At 51.1% G+C, this 22177-nt stretch overlaps 1 protein-coding gene across 10 annotated transcripts in view; it reads right to left on the reverse strand.

Annotated features, from left to right (window-relative positions):
- The window catches only part of PLXNA2 (plexin A2), a 257933-nt gene that overhangs the window by 70969 nt on the left and 164787 nt on the right, over positions 1 to 22177 (reverse strand). For 9 of the 10 annotated variants that reach the window (XM_065698048.1, XM_065698050.1, XM_065698047.1 and 6 more), the window contains 8 exons: positions 21080 to 21180; positions 16585 to 16708; positions 15521 to 15674; positions 14556 to 14652; positions 11971 to 12085; positions 3730 to 3930; positions 1819 to 1915; positions 1051 to 1244 (listed from right to left, as the gene is read on the reverse strand). In XM_065698048.1, the coding sequence (XP_065554120.1) occupies positions 1051 to 1244; positions 1819 to 1915; positions 3730 to 3930; positions 11971 to 12085; positions 14556 to 14652; positions 15521 to 15674; positions 16585 to 16708; positions 21080 to 21180 (1083 nt within the window). Of the gene's footprint in view, positions 1 to 1050; positions 1245 to 1818; positions 1916 to 3729; positions 3931 to 11970; positions 12086 to 14555; positions 14653 to 15520; positions 15675 to 16584; positions 16709 to 20277; positions 20491 to 21079; positions 21181 to 22177 lie in introns of those variants that run through there. The other variant, XM_065698058.1, reaches the window with a different exon arrangement.

A 22177-nucleotide genomic window follows, 5' to 3' on the forward strand; every position in this document is an offset into this window, starting at 1 on the left:
TTTCATGTCTCTGCATGGTCAGAGCCACCTCTGCTCCTCTGCAGCCTCACAAACTCCACTCTGCAGTACACAAAATGCAGTACAAGAGAAATACCTGCCCATTAAACACACAGTGTGGCTGGGGAGAAGGTCCAGGAAAGAAATACCAAAACCTTGCTAATGTCCCTGAGGATGGATGGACCCTCCACAGCCACATCCTCCATCCCCAGCCCCGATACAGCCCCACCAGCCTCTGTGTTTTCCTCCCCTTCTCCATTAAAAGCAGGATGATGCCTTCCTCCCAGGGGATGTGAGACTGAGTCACTTCAGCTAAGCTGGTGTAGAAACTGATCCGAGTTAGAAGGCAACATCCGTTTGTACTGGGGTCCTTACTCAGCTGGCAGAAACTTGTGTGCTACCCCGCCACAAGCACCAGGGCAACAGGTTACCTGGATCCAACACCTTCTGCACTTTTGGCCACACACTCAGGGCAAGGGAGCCATTTCAGGAGTTAATTAAGTGAGAAACCAAAGTCTTCTTTCATCCCCACCTGAGTGTCACTCCTAATGGCAACGTTAACAGACCGAGTAGAGTTTTACTGGTAAAAATGCTCCTCGGAGACATTCTGCATCCCTCAGTGGTCTGAACAGAAACAGCAGAAGCATCAGCTATAGACTAATTAGCTCCCTAGTTTAATTAGCATTCTTGCAACAGTCCGTAGCGGTCACCCCGATGCTGGTAGCATCACTGGCGAGTGACAGCTGCCTGTGGGGCAGTGGGCTGAGCATCCCGGCCACGTGCCTGGATCCGCACATTAATTTCATGGGAAGCAGCGGAGTGTTTTATTCCTTGTTCTTCAGCACCGGATGGACAAAGGTGGATTTTCAGACAAGGAGGAGACAGACACTAATCCATTCTGCCTGGAGCGAACTGAATCATGGAATGGTTTGGGTTGAAGGGACCTTAAAGCTCATCCACTTCCAATCCCCTGCCATGGGCAGGGACACCTTCCACTAGAGCAGCTTGCTCCAACCCGGCCTTGGACTGGAGAAGGACCGGAGATGCTCTTACCTCAGTGATGCGAGGGTTGGAGCACTTGACATTCCTGCTGGACCAGTCGAGCCAGGGCTGTGCGGAGGGCGTGTTGCAGTGCGGCCGCAGCGTGCACTTGGCCTCGCCGCTGCACCAGCCACACTCGAACTTGGGGTCGGCTTTGAGGCAGAGCCCGCAGCTCTCGCGCTGGGCTGCGCACTTGTAGAGGTGCACTGCGGGGAAGAGGGGACGGGCACTGAGTGCAAAGTCAAGAACTGAAAGAGTCACAGGGACTGCGGCTGCTCTTGCACTTCACAAGCAAAGGCGTTTGTTGAGTTTTCATAGAATCGGGGAATGGTTTGGGTTGGAAGGGATCTTAAAGACCACCTGGTTCCAACCTTCCAGGGACACCTTCCACTAGAGCAGGCTGCTCCAAGTCCAGCCTGGCCTTGAGCACTGCCAGGGATGGGGCAGCCACAGCTTCTCTGAGCAACCTCTTCCATTGTCTCACCATATTCCCAGCAGGAAGAATGCTTTCCTAATATCTAAACCTAGTATCTAATATCCTTTGACTTAACAAGCTGCAGACTGGACTTGCACATGTGGTTCCCACAGCCAAGGCTGTATCAGTGGCACTTAGCACCGCTATCAGTGGAACAAAGTGAGTTTGCTCATATCCACAGCAAGATCCACCAGGACCACAGTGCCTCTGACGGCAGCTAACGCTGCTCTGCCCCAGCAGCCACACTCCAGCCCCATCACCACCCTCCTTCCCATGTCTTGAAAGCCAACTCAAGCAGACATTACCTTTCAGATTCTCTGGGTTGTCGATAACGAAGTTCCCATTCCAAACCACAGCAAAGTCCACTGCTAAGTTGCTGATGTCCATCCCATCATAGAGATACTGAAGGAGAAGATCGAGAATGAAATGGTTGGAGAATGCACCAGAGGCACTAAGAGGAAAAGAATTCTTTTTTAAAGAAACCGTTATTCTCTGCCCAAAACCCGCTGAACCACCACACTTCTACACTTCATCTCCAGGGTTCTGCTTTGACTTCCTCCTCCTCACCAGGAAGAGATAATTAAATCAGATCTAGTCCTTGTGAGAGGTAATAGATTAATTATTCCACGCATAGTGGTTGCTCTTGTCACTCAGTCTCCAGCTTATCAATACGGCCCCTCCAGTTAATCGCAATGGAAGAACTGCTGCCTTTGGGCTATCTTCTCGCACAGTCACCACGCACCCTAGCGTGACTGGGAGCTTCAAGATCACACTGCAAGGTTCTGCCTGATGAAACAGCCGAGAAAAAACAGACGGTGCAGAGAGCTCCTTCCCCAGGCTCTGCTTCAGCCTAGTCTCGGATAGCACCGGATTGAATTATTCACCTTCGCATGGACATCCTGGGGGCTGTGGCTGAGGGAATCTGGATGCTTTAGGTGAATTCCCAGGGGATTCCGAAATTCCCGTTCTCACAGTGAGCACCAGTGAGGCCTTTTCCTGTTATTCTCTTTCAGCAAACCAAGAGCTGCTAAAGAGACTTAAAAAGGGGAGTGAACATTCCCACCTCTTTGGAATGAGGGAACGGTGACAAAACCAAAGCAGATTGCTTTGACTGTCCCCCATGCAGTAGTTGTACAGCTTTAACTTTTACATTCGGTTGTACTGATTCACCTGGCCTGAGTTTCGATGAGTTGGTGTGAAACTAGATCTTCCGCACAAGTGGTAAGCTGTGAGTACAGAATGGCCCTTACATACTCTACCTACCACTTCCTATTAAGCCTAACAGGAATAAAAGTGCTTCTCTAATGTTCCTAAATCTCTTTGGATAGGGAAAGTACTCTATAGTATTAATACATTTATTATCCACCAACCTGCAAGGCCCAAAGATGGCCACTGATATATAAATATCCAGTGAAATTGTTAAAAATTCAAAACTTCATTAACAATTTAAGACCATCTGCGCTGAATATTCAAGTGGGCCCGTTCTGCTGCCTAAACCAAACGGAACGTGCCCTCTTTGCCCACGGACATCATCAAATGCATGGAAAGGAGGGGAAGGACCGCATTCTTCTCTCCCTGCCCTCCAGCTGGAGTGTGCCACATGGGTCCAAACATGGGCTGCATTTGCCATTCACGTTTTGGCATCCCTGAGTACCTGCCATGGTGACTTTGGGTGTTCTGGGTTAAAATGCACCAGGTCCACTGGCTTGGCTAAGCCCCAAGCTATGGAGGAGAGCCACCCTCCCCTGCCTGCTTCCCCAGCAGCATCATTCAGATGATTTCCCTCTCTCTGCTGCACTGTGCTTTCCCCCCCAGCAGTTTCCCTTTCCCCTCCTTCCCTGCACCATGCTGCTTTTCAGCATTACTGCATTCGTGCAGCTGCTGTGCCCTGGAATTGGACAGCTCCCCGATAAGGGGTCTGTGATTCGCCTTATCTCCCCCATGTGAATTAGCCTGCCTTAACACCTTTGGTTGCATTCCCTCCTCCTCCTCTTTGCTGACCCCCCTCAGTCAGACAGGGAACTGCCAGATAAAGGATCTTCTCCCAGCTGGTGCTATAATGAAACACCTCACATGGCCACGGCAGGCTCCCGTCAGGAATTCAGGATTAGTTTAACTCCAGGATTAGTTTAACTCCAGATCTTCCACTCTCCCCATGGCTGAGCCCATCCCCTTCGCATCTGACACCCAGTTTGGGCACCCTGCTGCTCCCTCACCGAGCTGTTCTGGCACTGGACACTGGAGCTGTTGAAGCGCAGGGCAGGCACGCGGTGGATCACACCTTGGATGCTGAGGACACACTCGTACCCGCGCTGGCCAGACTGGGGCTGCGGCAGGTTTCTTGCCTTCAGCGTGATGGGTTTCACCTCTCCCACTGGGATCAGGATCTCCTCTGTGGGGAAGAGCTGGGGACAGTCCTGGTGGGGCAATGAAAGAGAAGGAGAGGTTAGAGCAGTAATGGTGACCTGCAGTTCCAGACAGGTCTTGGTCCCTGCTCTGACGGGCAGGGCTGATGTCCCAGCACATCCTCAGTGCACAGCACCAACCACTTCTCAGTCCACTGATGCAGCTGCAGGTTAGGTGCAGAAATCACAGAATCCCAGCCTGGTTTGGGTTGAAAGGACTTTAAAGCCCATCCAGCTCCAACCCCTGCCACGGGCAGGGACCCTTTCCACTGGAGCAGCTTGCTCCTAGCCCCTGTGTCCAACCTGGCCTTGAGCACTGCCAGGGATGGGGCAGCCACAGCTTCTCTGGGCACCCTGTGCCAGCGCCTCAGCACCCTCACAGGAAGACCATCTTTCTTACATCCAACCTAAACCTCCACTGTTTCAGTTTGAACTCATTGCCCCTTGTCCTATCACTACACTCCCTGATGGTGAGTCCCCCATCACAGTCTCCCTGTGTTGAGGCTGACACTGATTTTCTCACCACAGAAGGAACGCTGCTATTCAGGGAATCAATGGAAGGCGCTCCCCCTGCTCTGAGCTTGCCGTGGGTTTTATCTGCAGAGACACAAGCTCTCACTCTGCCCTCCTGCAGCAGTGGCCATGCGTTATCAGCTGCTCCAGCTCTGCCTGAGCCCCACTGCTCCAGGAGGGCAGTGGGCTGCTCTCGGCCCCTGGGCTGCTTCTAATCCCATTTCATCCTTACACCCCTTGGCTATGTGCAGCATGGGATGTGCTTCCCTCTCGCTACCAGGTACTGTTCTCCTCTGTGTTATCTGAGTAAAATGCCGCCAAGTGTGCCATTAATTTCTGAGGTGATGTTAATTTCTGCTCTATCTGCTCTCATCCCCTGCCATGTTCCGACACCTCTGAAACATCCCACCAGCTCACTGCGATGCTCCTGCCTGCAGCTCACAGCTGGAACTGCATGGGCTTTAAGGTCCAAACCAGTTTAACCCTAACCAGCCTGTGATTCTAAGCCTTAAGCCTCCAACTCTTGGGACACAGGCACCCCAAGCTGTATACATTAACAAGAGCAAACCCAGACTGCTGGCCTGCACCGCCCCATGGGCAGGAGGAAGGGGATGTCCCAGCCAAGCTCAATGACTCAAACCAGCACACACCAGCTCCTGCTGCAGATCAAAGTCTTTCTGCACCTCCAGGATGCAATCAGGAGCTGCTCCAAGAATGCATTTTTCCAAGTCAAATGCAAACTGAGAGGTATATTACAGCCAGAGCCTCACAGAACCATCCATCACCCTGCCAGGCCAGAGCAAAAGCATTTCAGGAGACAACTAGGAAAAGGGAGGGATGTTGAGCTCCAGGAGCAGGCAGAGGCTGCTCAGCAGGATCCTGGAGGAGGAAAAGGGAGGCAGTGGGGCTAAGACGAAACAGTACAAAGGTATTTCATTTCACTTTACTTAGAGAATGGGACTTCATCCTTGATGATCATTCTCCGAACAAGTTAAAGCTCAGGAGTTCAGAACTCAATGCAGTTAAGGAATGTGTAAGGATAGTTCCCCAGTCCCTGAAAACAGCCTGGTTTTTGGGTACACAAAATACCACGAAACTGGAAGCAGCCTTTAAGTGTTCCATTGAAAACCATGTGAAAATATTTCAAACAGCTGTGTGATTGCAAGAAAGGAGCAAAGAAAGGAGCAAAATGATGCTGCCTCCAAAACTACGTATTCTGAAGATAAGCACAGCAATTAAAACATTAAGTACACAGAAGTGATTTGCTTCACTTCTGCCACTGTCTGTCCAAAATCATGCAACTGTAAATTAATAACAAGTTTTAATATTGCAGGAGAGTTTGCTATGCAAGATGCTGTCTGCAAAACGGAAGGACACCCTCCCTGCAATCATCATTCCACAGATGAGCAGATCTCCAGGTCCCCATGAGCATGAACTGGGTCATAGAACCACACACTGGTTTGCATTGGAAGGGACCTTAAAACTCATCCAGTTCCAACCCCCTGCCATGAGCAGGGTCCCCTTCCACTGGAGCAGCTTGCTCCAAGCCCCTGTGTCCAACCTGGCCTTGAGCACTGCCAGGGATGGGGCAGCCACAGCTGGGATGAACAGCAAAGCAAGACCCGTCAGTGCCTGATAACGGTACAATATTCCTGCCATGAGATCTCAATATCCTCAACATTATCTCTTCATAACACACCAGGAGATACAGGTTTTTCTCAATTTACATACCCAGAACTGCAGCACACAGAGAACAAAGGCTCTGACCATCAGAAGTATTTACATACTGCTTAGCTCTCATTTGCTTTGATCTAACGGAAGTAGGTACCTAAGTACCTGTAAGCATCTGACACTGACGGATTAATCCCAAACTGAAGTATAAAAATGGACTGACATCTCCCTTCCCTCTCCCAAATCCCACACTGGCATCCCAAGCCCTTTGCCACCCTGCCAAGCCATTCAAGTCAGTCACCCAGATGGCAACACAAAGAGAGCCCTCCCCAGGCTCCCACCAGGGCTGCCTATCCAGGGAGAAAACCCCCACTGCCCACTAATGGCCGTGACACCCGCCAAGCCACGTTCCCTTTCCAGCTCCCAGCCAGGCCGATGGGATGTTGTTTCACTGCTGGCTCAGGCAAGTACTAAATGAGAACCAGATGCTACTCCAGTTTGGAGAAGGCAGTAGCTGGAACCGCTGCCTCATAAACCCTTTTAGTGGCACTTTGCCTTCTATATTTTTCATTTTATTCCTAACAGGGCCTTTCACGGATTAACGGCCAAGAGCAAGTTTAAACTCCAATGTCCAGAAAGCAGCTATGCTGCGAAGGGGAAAAAAAACCCTTTTTTGCACTGGAGGAGGTTTACAGGCTGGAAGGGAATGGCGCTGTGCTGCTTGGCTCAGAGGGTCCTGCAGACCCTGGTTATCATGGATCTAACCCCCAGCTCAGCCTTTGCACCGCCACCAGCAAACTCCTAGGATACACGGAGGCTTCCATCCATTGTGAGCGGACTTTGCATGCACATTCTAGGATGCACCACACACCTGCACCTCCTTCTGGCTTGAGATCCGGCTGCATTTAAGGTTTTGCATTTAACCTCAAAGTCATATCCAGGACCAACAGGAGGCAGATTGGTCCCCAGCGCTGTGCAAAGCCCATCTTTGGGAGAAAAGGCGTGAAGACAACCTGGAGCCCCAGAATCTTTTATCACATCACGATTGGAAACAAAAACCCTTCAGTCTCACCACTAGTGGGAGAACCTCAGTGCACAGTCCTGAAAATAATGAGTATGTTATGGACCATTATCCTTCCTGGCCACTGCCATTCGTGAGCCGACTGCTAAAGAAATGCTTCTTTCTTTAGAGACACGGGAGAGGACTTACATTGGAAATGTGCTCTCTAGAGCTGAAAACGCTGGTAGCAAAAATTGCTCTGCCATCATCAGAGGTGAGCGGGACATAACAGACACTTTTCCCTTTGGTTTTCAGTGGGAGAAAAAAATCTTACACTGGGATTCCGGTGAAGAAGAGGCATACACGGAGTGCATGGTGCTGGGAAGCACCAGGGAGGCAGCTCCTGTTTGTAGAGCTCGATTCTGCACTTCCCTGCACCAGGAAGAGCTGAGCATCCAGAAAATACAGAAAAAGAGGGATGCTGCAGCCAGAATATGCAATTTGTTCCCTAATCAGTTTACTTTGTTTTTTAATTCATGAGAAGCAAAGCCTGCAGTGAGTTAGAAAGGCCATTACCGCCTCCTCTTGCTAAACAAACACATCCTGAATCCTCTCATTATCCTGCTTGACTTCTGTGCACCAGAATAAACACAAATCTGCTGGAGAAAGACAAGAGTCTGACGCAGGAGTGGCACAGACTCTGCCTGTGAAGTATCACTGCGCACCATTTACAAAGGCATTTTATGCTTCTTCAACACTTTTTAGCCTCAAAGATTCCAAGGCCTATAAATATCTTCAAGCCCCCCTCAATACGCACGGCTCTGGAGTAGGACACAGCACCCATGGTTAGCATTTGTGTTTAAAACAGAGCAGTTTTAGTAGGTCAAATATGGTTCTTATTTGAATAAAAAATGCCTAGAAATGGGGTTTAACCCAAATGGAAGAAAATACACTGTTTTCATACTTTTCATCTTCAAAAACCCAGCTCTCCATGTACGTTAACTTGCCACACATACTTGAAAGTTATAAACATAAATGAATCTGGCACATGAATGTGAACCTCTGGCTCCCAGTTGTGCTCCCAATGATGTAAATTACAGACCCTGTCATTCAGGGAAATACATTATTCTTCATTTATGCTACTGGAAAGGAGAACAGACCTTGCTCCTTAGAAACCAGACACGAAAAGAAAGGCAACTCCTACTCAGTACCCTTCTGTCCTGAGCTCTCTGCTGTACATAGAATCATGGAATGGTTTGGGTTGGAAAGGAGCTCAAGATCACCCAGTTCCAACCCCCCTGCCATGGGCAGGGACACCTCACACTAAACCATCCCACCCAAGGCTTCATCCAAGCTGGCCTTGAACACTGCCAGGGATGGAGCACTCACAACCTCCCTGGGCAACCCATTCCAGTGCCTCAGCACCCTCACAGGAAAGAATTTCCTCCTTAGATCCAATCTAAACTTCCCCTGTTTAAGTTTTAACCCATTACCCCTTGTCCTGTCACTACAGTCCCTGACGAAGAGTCCCTCCCCAGCATCCCTATAGGCCCCCTTCAGATACTGGAAGGCTGCTATGTGTTACACATATGGGTTGTACATACATGTGTTGTAACCCATTAATGGATGAAGTAGTGTGATGTTTGTGTTACTAGTGGCATACTATCGGTACTATATGGTACTTAGTCAGACAATCACATCCCTCCAGAAGTTAGACGTGACCCAGCAAAGTCAACTGCTGACTGGTGGACTTGGATGTGGCTCCGAGTTATCTCCTAAATACCACAGTTCCCATTCAGATATTCAACAATGTGGATTAGAAAAACAGACATAAAGGTTTGATTTTGGTTTATTTCCTTCAAGGCACATCAAGCAGCTCTTGGCATCTAAGGGCACAGCCAGAGGCAAAGATGTTGCTCTAAAAGGATTGAGAATTTAAAGGAATCTGCACTCAGTGGACATGAAAGAGGGACAGGATCCCACATCTGGGGTAACTAAGAGGATGTACATGGTTCTGGCCTCCACTAGGATGGGCTGTAAGGATGTCTATGTATCTACATTCCTCTTTCATACATTTTAAAAGAGACATTTTATAGCCTCACACACATTAACCCAGCCACCTCAGACACATTAAAACATCACTATCACAGGCCTGATCCAAAGCTTTGCGAGGTGAAACAGTCAGTGCTACATACCCACAGACCTCTTCTTAAAGAAACTCTGCTTTTGTGGGTGCAAGCCAGCCCCTTTGCCGTCCCACTGCTCTTTGCACAGTAATGTCCAAGCAGGCATCCTTGTGGAGAAATGAAGCCTCAGGCTAAGGCAAGACTGAGTTGCTTATCTAATTATTAACTGACCACCTGAAAACAGAGGCCTCAAAAGAGCTGGGTTTGCCCCACGTCAAACTTTCCACAGCTGGAGGACTTAAGAACCAGCTCTGCTCTGAAGCCATCTCTGCTTTAAAGGCTCTGACGGGTTCTGTATTTATCTACATGTGACTCCAAATCCAATCTGTGATGCTATGCTTTACCTCGGTCAGTATCACCAGAAGATGGCAAGGAGCAAGTGTACAGCTCGTGAAGAAGGGCTTGCTTTCCCTTATCACCTTGTAAAGCAGCTGAGGCTTTGAGCAATTTTCCCTCCTCAAGATAGGAGCTTCAAAGGGAGTTTGTTACGCATCGAATCCCACTGGGACACGAATTCTGATGGGCCAGGAGGAAGAGGGAATATTCAAGATATTTTCTGTTAAATTAAAGGCACAAGAAAACTTCCACCCCCGTGTGAACGTGTAAATCTTACATGAGGGAGGCACATGGGACTGAAAGTAGGGCAGCACATGCTGGTGCTGCTTGCTCCACGGTGGAGGCACTGCCATGGTTATCACCGTGCTCTGGCTCCAAACCCAACCTTCTGCTACGAAGGGAGCGATGCCGGTAAGCACAAATCTTTTGCTGATACATCCAGCCATGCCACAGTGAAACCATGGTGATCTGAATTGTTTTTGGAGAGGAAACTCTTTAGGAAGCATTTATTTCATGTCCTGTGCTATCCAGAGTGAAAGGCCTGTAATAAAGGCATTAGCACTGCATTGCGCGTGCTTTAAATAAGCAAGGAAATTGGCTTTTGGTGGCTGGTTTTGCCTGGGTGTTCAGAGGTCTGGAGAAGTCACGATGAACAGTGGAGCATCTGTATCATTAATCATCAGCCCTTATCAAAAGTTATCACTGGGAAGGTGTGATAGCACATGAGATAGCACATAACATCCCCTGGTAAGAAACAACCTCTACAAGATGAAGATGACAAAGGAAGTTCTTTGGAGATGCAACAGTCCTGTGATCCCAGCAGGAACTGGCAGAGACACCAACTCCTCCACTCGCTTCCTCTGTGTGATCTCAGGCAAGTCCTGTGCGCTCCCAGGAGGAAAACTGAGCTAATGGGATTGTCCTGCTTTACCAGAGACTTCTCAAACACTTCTGAGATCATGGGGTTGAAGACCTAGAGAACTAGGAACTACAGCTGTAAAGCCTGGGAAGACAGTGATGCTTTGAGGGAGAAAAACCCGCACATCACTCAAGGAGAAGCAAAGGGTTTTGCTTTCTCCTGTTATGCTGAAAGGAAGTTGCTTGACTCTGAACTGCACTGAGAAAGCTTTTGGTTTGTCCCCGGGAGGGATGCTTCCCCTTGGGTATCCATCCCCTTTGCTGCATTGGACAACTCTTTGAGGCTGCTGCTGGAGCACCCTTCTTGTCCCTTGCCATCAACAAGGCTCCCTGTTACGCTGTCCATCCCTTGGTTCTCACTGAGGTCTGTGCACATGCAGTTTATTGCCTTGTACCCATGTGCCTTCTGGCAGCATTTTAACCACAAAGACCCCAAGTTAAGTTTCAAGTTTACGATTGGTGCAGCAGCAGCTAAAAGTCACTTCTTTTTAACAGCTCAGTGTGCTGCTCCACTGCCCAATCTCTTCTGTTTTCCTCTGTGTCTGTTACTCACTGATAAGGGTTTGTCCAGATGCTGGCTAACCCTAACCGTCCTTTCTTCTAAGACTCACGCATGACCTCACTCCTGCCTTTCCCACTTTCCAAAACACAAGATTTTCAAAGCAGTTTTGAAACCCTTTTTTATCTCCTTGGTGCTTTAGGACCTGCACCCATTCCAGGTACTACAAAGCTAGCGGAGGGGCAGTAAGGATGAAGACCAGCACCCTACCAGCATCAGAGGCTGTACCTGCTCTGTATCTAGTGAGCCTGAAGCAGGCAGTGCTGTGGGAATTGGACAAGACAACGGGTGCAGAAACCTCAGACCAAGGGGTTAGTGGTAATCTTTGATCAGGAATTGATCAGGAACTCCTTTCATCCATGGATCCCTCTGCCTCGGGACATGCAGGAGACCTGGCAGAGCTGTTACTGGGCTATACCTCCTTCCAACCATTAAAAGCATTTTTGGACTTGAGCCCCACGCCTTTTATTAACTGTTAAGAGAAATGGCTCGTGGTGCAGCGCGCTGGAACCTGCATCAATTCTCTTTTCCAGACTCTGGGGCTGTTCACGTCTGTAATTCCCTTCTTGATCAGTTCACAGTCAGGCTCCTGCCATAAATATCAGACCTGCCAACACAACCCACTGAACGGGTCCCACCAAGAGCTCTGCATCTGACTTGTTGCTTGCCATCAGGAGTTCCAAGACGCATCACTTTAGCTTGGCTGATCATTTCTTCCCATGCTCCTTGAAAGTCACATCTGCACTTTCAATGCCAGCCAAGAGAGGTGCCCTGACCCATTGCAAGTCAAAGAACTTCACTTTACATTGGTTATGCCACCTGCACCGTAGAAAAGCACAGAAGAAAGAGCTAAACCCCTGGTCCAGTACCTCAGAGACATTGATCCGGCCCTCCTGAAAGGAGCACGTGGTGGGGTCGTGGGTGCAGAGGTTCCGGTATTTGCACCAGTGGCAGCGGAAATCACTGTTCACACAAGACAGGCACCTGGGGGGAGAAAGAGGAGTTTTAAAGGAGGTTATCACCTGGGGGGGGCTATAGGGTAAGAGACAGGCCTAGCCAGGAGCCCAGGCTCAGGCTCCTTCATGGGAAAGCAATTCCTTTGCAGGGAACACATGCTCAACATGCTCAAGAGACAGTCTTTAAGCAACCCCCCCTTTCATTCACTAATAAAACAGAGGCTGGGATTTGTTACACGTCATTGCATTGGTGTAAAATAAAGCACAATATTGCACAGGCACCAGACTCGGGGGTTTTTTGTTTCTAGAAAGTGGAAAACGAGGCGAGGCTGGGAAAAAGGGGATCGGTTGCTTTACAAGTCAGGAATGCTTCAAGTCAACAGCAACACTTCTGCTTGGCCTTGGAGCACAGCGAGTCCAGCAAGTGCTCTTCATAGAACACTTTTGATTCAGGTTGGAAGAAATTCGCTGCTTATGAAATGCTTCTGAAAGAACGCAGACCCTTTGCAGACACGGGGTGGCCCCAGCTGCCAGCGAACTGCCTGGGGGGGGCTCACTCCACACTAACTGGCTGCCCCTTAGACACGCGCTCCATGAGAGCTGCTGCTATCTGCAGTGACCCCCTCCTCCGTCTCCGAGGCCAACCCTCCGTGCCATGTGGCAGTGTTCTGGTGACAGTCTGCTGGGATAAGCATAAGCTGTGCCTACGGTATTCAGCTCCATGGTGTAACCTGCAGCTCCAGAGATGGTGGTGCTGCCTGGAGTGGGCAGGGATGCACTGGAGCGATCCCAGCATCAGTGCAGGCATGAGCATCAGCAAGGAAGCAGGAGCACGGCTTTAGGCAGAAAACTCTGGAACTTGAGGAAAGGAGGGCTCAGGGCAGAGGCTCTGTTGCCAGCTGGGCAATGCCTCTCGCAGGCTGCTGCCACAAGGACACGTTTGAGTTTTAATACCTCAATTGTGTTTTCCTTCTGAGGCATTCCTAGTGACCTTAATAGCTAAGGAAGCTTATTCTAATCATGCACATGCAAATCTGGGGAAGGCTATCCAGTGCTGCAAGCTTCTTTAATTACTCATTTGTTTGACCCATTTCAGTCCATAGCACTTCTGCCTCCTGCCCCACCCTGGCCTCCAGCTTTCCCAAGTGGTGCCAGTGGAGGAGGACCTCTCTGATCACACAGGCCCATGGCTCTCATTGCAATGAAGTCTCAGGATCAATAGGTCTCTCTTCTCCACTGGCTGAGACCTGTTTTCCTTCCTCCTTTTTGCATGCTGTGATTTATTCCTGCCAGGCTGGCTCGTGCCCTTGTTGAACTCCCTGATAACGAGTCTGGTATGATCTAAGTGCTGCAAGATTTACCACCCCGTTAGCACTTTATCTCCAAATACAAGCTGGTGGAAAGGCATGGTCAGATGAAGCCAAATGACAGGCCAGGGAAGATAAATTGCCTTTCTTGATTCAAACTCTAAGTGAAAACAGGGGTCTCCGTGATGCCATCCCTCATACAAATTCAAACCCACCAGGATGCAGAGGAACTGTTGGAGGGACTGCAAGTGACCAGAGCCAGGAGAGGTTGGTGCTGGAGAGCCCAGCTGAGGGACAAGGACATAAGGACAGAGCTGTGCACAAGAGGGAGCACAACAGAATCATTGGGGTAATGGGTACATGGAGAGGCACCATGTGCGGACCGAAGGACTCACAGGGCTCCTTTCATCCTAGTACCTCCCCTCAATACTTCAGGTTTTTAAGCTGTTCTTAAGGCCAGGCAGCTGAATGCTGCCCTCCAGCAGATGTGTCCATGGCGGATACATTGCCACGATGCTCAGTAGCACTGAGCCCCACATGGAGCAGCCCAATGCTGGTGTTTTGGAGCATCCTCGAAGCAGCCAGCACCCTGCTCTCCCGGGCAGCGCAGTGTGGAAGGACTCTGCCTCCTCTGGCTGCCTGCAGCCCACCTGAGCACCCTCTGCTCTGCCTCCACCAGCTGCCTGCAAAGCTGCATCCGAGTTCACAGTTGCAGGATCGCGCAGCTTGGGGGCACCAGCAGGTTAAGGTTTATTCAGGCTCGCTCCACCTGCATCTCCCAAGGCACAGAAAGCTACACAAGCACCCAGAGAAGTTCAGAGGTGGGCTCCCCTTCTAATGTACGGGTCTGCTGGATGAACCGAGTAGAGCCAATAACCCTGCCAGCTGATCCCAAAGCCCAGCATCCATTTCACAGACTGAGATGAGCTCTTAGGCAGAAGCTCTTCCCTGGGAGGGTGCTGAGGCGCTGGCACAGGGTGCCCAGAGAAGCTGTGGCTGCCCCATCCCTGGCAGTGCTCAAGGCCAGCTTGGACACAGGGGCTTGGAGCAAGCTGCTCCAGTGGAAGGGGTCCCTGCCCGGGGCAGGGGCTGGAGCTGGAGGAGCTTTAAGGTCCCTTCAACTCAAACCAGTCTGGGGTTCTGATTCAGAGGGTGTTTGGCTCTGCTCAGGGATGCGAAGGGAGCACTCACAGCTGGTGGGCACTGCAGTTGTAGAACTTGAACTCCGTGCTGACAAACATCCTCCCGGTCTCCCGCGACTTCAGCTGCAGCACCACGCCGAACCAGTCTGGGGATGCAAACCAGAGCCCATCAGTCCCTGCCAGCAGTAAGGAGGGAAGCAACAGCAGACACAGAGGCACCCACTCCCCGCCTGCCAGCGTGCTCAGCCATCCCCTCCTGGGGTAGAAGGTGCAAGTCAGGTTGCTTTCATCTCCCCGCTCCCCCCATGGGGAGTCTGCAGCAGTTCCCCAGGCTGGGGGCTCAGCATCCCCCTCAGATCCTGCCCTCGAGCACCCCAGGGTGCCTGGCTGTCTGCCTCCAGCCATGCCTCCAAACTCAATCAGGCTTGATGGCAAAATACATTGGAGAGACAGGGTCTAAGCACTGCATTGGGTCACGGTCAAAATGATTTTGGAATCTCAGCCTGTTCCCTAAAGGATTCTGTCTCCAGTAAAAAACCACTGAGAAGCAGCCCAAGACTTCACTAAGAGACCATGCTGGAAATGAGGGCGTTAGTGAAGCTCTTAGCACTGAGTTAATTAAGAGCAGACTGCTCTTCTGGAGCTGTTGTTAAGTCTACACTAGCACTACTACCATGGCAGCTCTCAGCCCCAGTGTTCACCAAGTCTCCGGCTCCATATAACGCCTTAGAAACACAAAGATACCAGCAGGGAAATACAGTTGACACCTGGAAGGATGCCAAGGAGAAAATGAGTTTTAAGCAAGTAGCATTTTGGTTATGGGAAGAGAGAATCTGACAGCAGTGACATTAATGAAGAAACAACCCAAAGATCAGGACTGAAAAATAGAAACTGCATCCACCTACTCGTGGGTGCTGAGCCAGGCCCGGGGAGGGCTCCCGTATTCCAGATCCACCCCGAGAGGCAAGGCTGTGGCACAGCCGTTGTGTTACCGTCCAGAAGTCAGTGGCTTACCTTGATCCACAGGTATGGCAGGAACATCTTTAGCTGCTGGTGAAACACACACCACTCGGCTGCCCGAAACCTGCCCTTCCACCTCTGTCAGGTTTCCAAAGAGGCAGGTGACCCCAGCTGACAGGTCCGGAGCATCACTCACGAGCAGGCTGAGCTGCAGGCAGGGAGAAGGGAGACAAAACACAGCCAGGAACCTGTTAGCAGGCAGAGCTGCCCCAGTTGCCTTTGGATTTTCAGCATCTGCCGCTCTCCCATTCAGTACTGATCCCCCTACACGACCCATCCACCCACAGGAGCTGGCCAGCTGCCCTTTGTGGGAAGCAGAGGTGGAAGCCAGCCAAGGATGAAGGTTCTTTACTGATACGAACCCACCTTGCTGAGCCTGGGGGTTCTGCAGTTCAGGAGAGGTGGCAAACGCAGACTTCTGTCCCCCTGGTTGCTCTACAGAAACATCGCCACCCTCACACCCATGTCAGCAACCTGTGACAGTGGCAGCAGCACGTTGCCCTCTCATGCATAAGAGAGCAGTGACTGCCCCACAGCCTTCTGCACGCACAGGAGATCCAGCCCTGCCTGAGGCACGTGTGGCCATCAGAGGCAAGTCCCCACTGACCCCATCATGAATGGGGACAGTGGCCATGGAAAACCAGTGTGTGAAAGGCTGAGTGGCCTCCCAGAGCCCCGCACCATCCATCACCGAGTGCCTGCGGGGAGCAGGCAGGGGCTGCAGCAGGACCAGCTGCCATGGGGCGCTGGGAGGCTCTGAGAGCAACAGCTGGGATGCTTCATTGAGCCAGGCCTGAGCACAGCTCACAGATGAGCTTTTGGGGAAACAAAGCCTTTCCTTTCAACAGCTCATGAAACCAGACCAAGAGAAATGTGAGCTGAGGCCTAAGGGGAAGGGGAATTTGTTTCTTCCCTGGCTCGGGTGACCCCTTTCTCCCCCCACAGCCCCTCTGCGAGCCTGACTTCATGAGAAAACATTTGTGCCAATGGGAAGGGAGAAAAGGTTGGAGAATGGACTGCTCTCCCCAACAAGTCTACCCCTGGCCAGCAGCACCTACCGGGAGGCTGTGCTCCGAGACGGAGATGCTGCTGGGCTGCACGGTGACGGTCATGCACTGGCTGATGCTGCCTGCAAATCGGTACGGCTCGTCTGCTCGCTCGCAGCTATCCCTCGGGGAGCACCTGCCACACAGGAGCACACATCAGAGCACTGGAAGAGGTCAAACAGCACGAGGTGCTACAGCTGAGATGAGCCCAAAGGGAGGGCAGAGCCAGGGGAAGGGGGGGTATCAGCACGACCGGGGTGTTGTTCTGCACCGGGACCAGGTTATCAGGTTAGGACCAAAGGGTGCTGGAAAACAGACTGTGATCAGAGGAAAGAGAGACCACAGGGATCTCATGAGCTATTCCCAGTCCTGCCAGCACTGGAATGCAAGCCAGAGCTGCTGAATCCCATGTGTCAGTGGTGCAGGGTGAGCCAGGCATCCTGCTACTGCTGACTGCCCCTGCAAGCCATAAATTCATCACCTACACAGAAAATAGACCATAAAGCAATAAAAGGCAGTAACAAGATGATGCCCCCATTCCAATTAAAACAAAACCACATCATTCACTAATCACCTTCTGGAGCTGAGGAGTGTGGCAGGGCTGGGAGTGCGACCTTCTGGCAGCTGCTGGCTGGGCTTTGGCTGGGTTTCACGCCTTCCCAGCTCTCTTCCATGAGGAATGCAAGCTTCTGAGCATGGCAAAGTGACCAGGACTGCCCCAGCATGAGGTGTGCTCCAGGATGGCTCAATATCCCTTTTTTTTATAGCAGGTGTCCTTAGAATGGAGTGAAATTAAGCTGCTTCAAGCAGATAGAGGAGCCACCACCAGAAAACCATGGAAGAATCAGTGTTTCAAAGCAGGTAACAGAGGCTGCAGCGCAGCGCTGGCATCCCTCCATGATTTTCTGTTTTATGTCATTTCGGGAAAATCCTTTTATCCCACCACCCTCCCTGGGCACAGATGACATATTGGCCTTTTGGTATGAATGGCCTCAGTAAGCTTTCAGCACACTTCATCACTTTTCAGTCCTTGCTCATCTTGGATCCTATTCCGAATGGTGGCACAAAGCTCAGAGGACCAAGATGCTGTCACCAGCCACGCAGGCCACCAGCAAGTTCCCTTCTGACATACTGTGTATGTGTTACTTGAATGAAGGAGGTGCTGCTGTCAGACTCCTGGTTTTCCTGGATCCCTGGTGAGCAGCTTGGTTGTTCCCAGACACACACATCACCAGGAACATGCTGTGTCTACACAGAGGCTGAGTGTGCCAGGCACATCTAGCTTTGGCCAGCTGACAAGTGCTTGGCAAAACCAGGGCTTCCCACTCTGGAACACTGGACCGTCACCTTCCCCAAGAGGCTTTTTGATTTTGATTACGGAAAGTGGACCTTACACTTTCCCATTCCAAAGCACCCGTGTGATCCCTGCTGTTCCCACCCTCTCGCCTTGTACCTTTTCTTTTTGGAGCATAATGGAGCTAAATATGAAGGCTGCCAAAGGGAGAATTATTGAGGTTTAAAGGAATCTGTAAGATAGCTTTTAAGTGAGCTCTTGACTGGAGCCTTTATCTCACTGACTTGCTGGAATGGCTCTTTTTTATCATACTATTTATGGCAACAGCCCTAACAGAGATAAATGGGTCTGTAGACAATAACACACTTGCAGAGAGCAGCCCGTGGAAGTCCTGCAGGTTCCAAATCCCACTGGGCTGAAGCGACTCTTCAACAGTCTTCCTGAGGCCTCTGCTTGCTCCCAAAGAGCGCTGTTGGTAGGAGAAGCAGAGCATGCAGAGGAGGAACTGGGATGGCAGCAAGCCTCCGGCTGGGAGGCACTGGGCTGGGACATTGGGTTGCTCAGCATCGGCACTGCAGCTCTGCAGGAGGACAAGCACCTTTCCGTGCCTGCTTAGTGGCATGGGTTAGTGGTGGCCTTGGCAGCCCTGGGGTAAAGGTTGCGTATTATGATCTTCAAGGCCTTTTCCGACCTGTTTGATTCTATGATTCTAACATTTTAGCATCTTCTCAAATGTCCTGCACCCAGATAGCCCACTCAGAAACACCCTCGAATTCTAAGCGTGCACATGTATGTGCAAGCACCCCTCTGTGCACCAGAGCCTCAAGCCCTGACTCAGGCCTCTAAGAAACAATACTACACAAAGAGCACACTAACAAAGCTTCATGTAATATCGGATAATGAAAGCTAATACCAGGACAACTCAGACCCTTTGACTTTTCCGTTATCATTCCTTTCTGGCTGGTGGTGTGGAAGGCAGGACACACTTCCTAATGGAATGGGGCAGCGGTCTGGCCATCCATCTCACATCCATCTGTGTTCAGACATCCAAGACATCACTGAAAACTCTCATTTCTTTCCTGGCCCCCTGCTAGCTCAGTACCTGCACATCCATGCTCTCAGCTAAGCCTCTTGCAAGTGCAAATGTGGATGCCAAGTGCCCAAGAGGAGCTGCCTCATGGGCTATCCTGCCCTGCTCTGCTCCTCAGCAGGTTGCAGCTCTTGGATGGATGCCCCAAGCTTTGGCATCTTGGGTACCCCCAGCCCAAGTAGCAAAACCCCACAACAAGCAGCGGGAAGAAACATCTGGATTTCAGTCCCCAGCTGTCACAGCGCTGGTTTTACCATGCTCACATGTGCTGGTGTTTACCAGGCACCCTCTTGCTCTTATAAGGACAAAATCATCTCCCGTTCTGCCCCTCACCCTTTTACCAGCCGTCAGAAACCACAGCACGAGCATCACACCCCCTGACCCACAACCCTTCCACTGAGCAGCTGGTCCATCTGGCAGCAGGGACATGGAAGAATTAGAGAAGAGAGATGACAAATTCAATACAAACACTCCAGTGCCTGGGGCCTCCAAACAAACTATGACAGAGGCTTCAGGAACAGCAAGAGAAACTCAATTATTTACAGCTTAAGACAAAAGCTAAAAGATGATCCTTGCTCCAAGCAGGCCAGGGAAGTGCAGATGCTTGAAGGGAGGGTTGAGAAATACCATCAGGGAAGAAACCCTTGTTGGGAATAGGTTAGTGCTGAAATGTCATGGCCAAAAGGGCAGAGGAAATGACGCTTTTCTCTCCTCTTGACATTGAGGGTTTTCTCTCTGCAAAATGAAGATAACAACCTTTACCTGCTTCCCAGGTGGTTTATGGAGATTCAGTTCATTAGCATTAGGCAAGCACTCAGTGATCCTTGCAGAGGAGCTGCTGCGGGAGGCTGAGGCACAACTCCAAACACCCACAGGTACCAATGCAGCCATCCCCTCCTACCGCACAACTGTCCCAGCTGCTGGAAAGGCACAGGGATGGCTCCCCCGAGGGAAGGGCCGAAGGGATGGGAGAACCAGCAGGACAGGAAACCTCTTCCTTCTGACAAAGCCGCTGTGACAGTGAAGCTTTCGGACATGACTACAGACATGGTGGCTTTGCTGTGGGGCTGGACAGGCTCGTCGAAAGGGGAAAAGCTAAGGAATAACGCTGCCAGGGCTCTCCTGCATCTCCCCGAGCACGGCCACGACTCTTTGCAAACCAAGCAAAGCCACAGGGAGCCAGTTTGCAACCCAAAGCCCACAGGTCCCAGATCCAGGCCGGATTTGCGGAGGAGCCTGTCATTCCCTGCTCCCCCCTCCAGCACCTGCTCCTCAGGCAAGTGGCCAAGTGCTGCTGTGGGGGCCCTGAACTCTGCCTCCACCGATTTCCATGCATTTAACGGGGCTGCTCTGCAAGCTGGCATGCGGCCGGAGGGATTTCTATTCCTCTCCTCGAGGCTTTCCCTTCCTCTCTCAATCCCCCTCTGCCCGCTGGTCCCCCTTCCGCCTTAGGAAGTGATGGGTATTATGGCAGGGGAGGGAAAGGAAGGACACGGACACCTCCTGAATGCAGAGAGCATTTCCTGGAGCTCCCCTGAAATAAAAACCACCAAACCAACCCTTAGCCCTTTGTGCCTGTTGATGTGTGGGAGGGGCTGCCGGCTCCCAGCCCTGGCTGCCACCTCTGCCCCATTGGGAACAGCTGGAGCAGGGACCCCCTGACCCTAGCACAACAGAACTACCTCTTCCTGATATACTTAATAGGACTTGGGTGCTCTGCTCTGCTCCAGTGCAGCAACCTCTCCCAAACCACAGTCCTACTCATATACTCAAGCCTGCTATCGCCTTTACTAATTCCCTCTTCACTGAGAGGGACTTGCTTGGGCAAGAGAAATGTGCAAAACACAAGCTCTTCACTCCCACCAGCTTAGACTCTGCTTTCCCATTGCATCTACAGCACCCTTGCCACTCCTGAAGCAGGAATTTGGTTTCCTTTACCTCTTTCACAGCAGCTCGGGGCATTCAGTGGCATTCACGCTGCAACACAGGGAATGTCCAGGGAAGGGAACAATGGATTTAAGGAACTTCAACCTAACACTGAGTGGGAGGTGCCTGGTGGCTTTGAAAGCTGCTTTTCCCATCACCACCAGCAGCTCAAATGAACTGGACAAGGCTGGACTTACATGTGGTGCAGCGTGCACCAGCCGCAGTGCGGGTCTCCGGAGCTCAGGCATTCCCCACAGGTCGTGTACTGCTCACAGGACTCCACAGGCACCCGGGACACCTGCAAAGGAAGCAAACACACAGCTCAGGGCTCCTTCTCCTTCTTTTGGCTTTACAGACCAGGTTGGACGGGGCTTTGAGCAACCTGGTCTACTGGAAGGTGTCCCTAGGAAGGAACTAGGTGAGCTTTAAGGCCCCTTCCATCCCAAACCATTCTGTGATTCTCTGAGTAACACAACAGTGATTCACAAACTTCAACCAAGTTGTTCCAACATCCATGCGGACTTCAGCCAAGAGCAGGAAACACTGGGGTTGGAGCCATGAAGTCACCGCATCCCTTGGGTGCTGTGAATCACAGAGCCCCAGCTCCCCCCTGGCGCCAGCTCACCAGGAACCCTCCCGACCTCCCTGCCCAGCGATGCTCCCATAATGGAAGCTGCGTCCTCTCCTCCCTGATTTACAGTCTGCTGTCTCACACGTGCCGCGGGGAAGCTGCCTCAGGGAGGAAAGCTGCCAGGGAACAAAATCCCTTGGGATATTGCAAGTTGGAAGCTTATTCAGCTCACGACTTGCTCCTCCTTGGCGACCCTGAGCCCTTCTAGCACCAGCATGGACTTATGCTTGTTTGGAACACACACACACACATCCCCTGGCAAAACTCCCTCCAGGTTGCTTATCTCTCCCAGGCAAGAGATTCCAGAGCAGAAGAAAGAGGGAAGCCCATGAGGGAACACCAGCCCAGGTCACTGCTTCAAATACCCTCTTGCACATAATCACATATCCCCCCCCACAACATCCCTGTGTGATGCTGAGGTGTAGCATGGTCCTGACCCAGTTATCAACACAGAAAACCCCAAAGGCTCCACAATGACACCAAGCTTTAACTATGGGTCGTTGCTTGACTCCAATGAAGAAATGCCACTTTAACCTTTCCAACCCATCCCTTGCCACTTCCAGTGGGCGCAGTATAATTGCACCTCCTGTTCTGACGCTGCACTCCTGCGTTAACCCATTCCCACCTCAATCCATTTACATCCCTATTATCCAATAGTGTAAAT

This window comes from Lathamus discolor, chromosome 19 (assembly GCF_037157495.1).
Source record: "Lathamus discolor isolate bLatDis1 chromosome 19, bLatDis1.hap1, whole genome shotgun sequence".
Taxonomy (NCBI): Eukaryota; Metazoa; Chordata; class Aves; order Psittaciformes; family Psittacidae; genus Lathamus; species Lathamus discolor.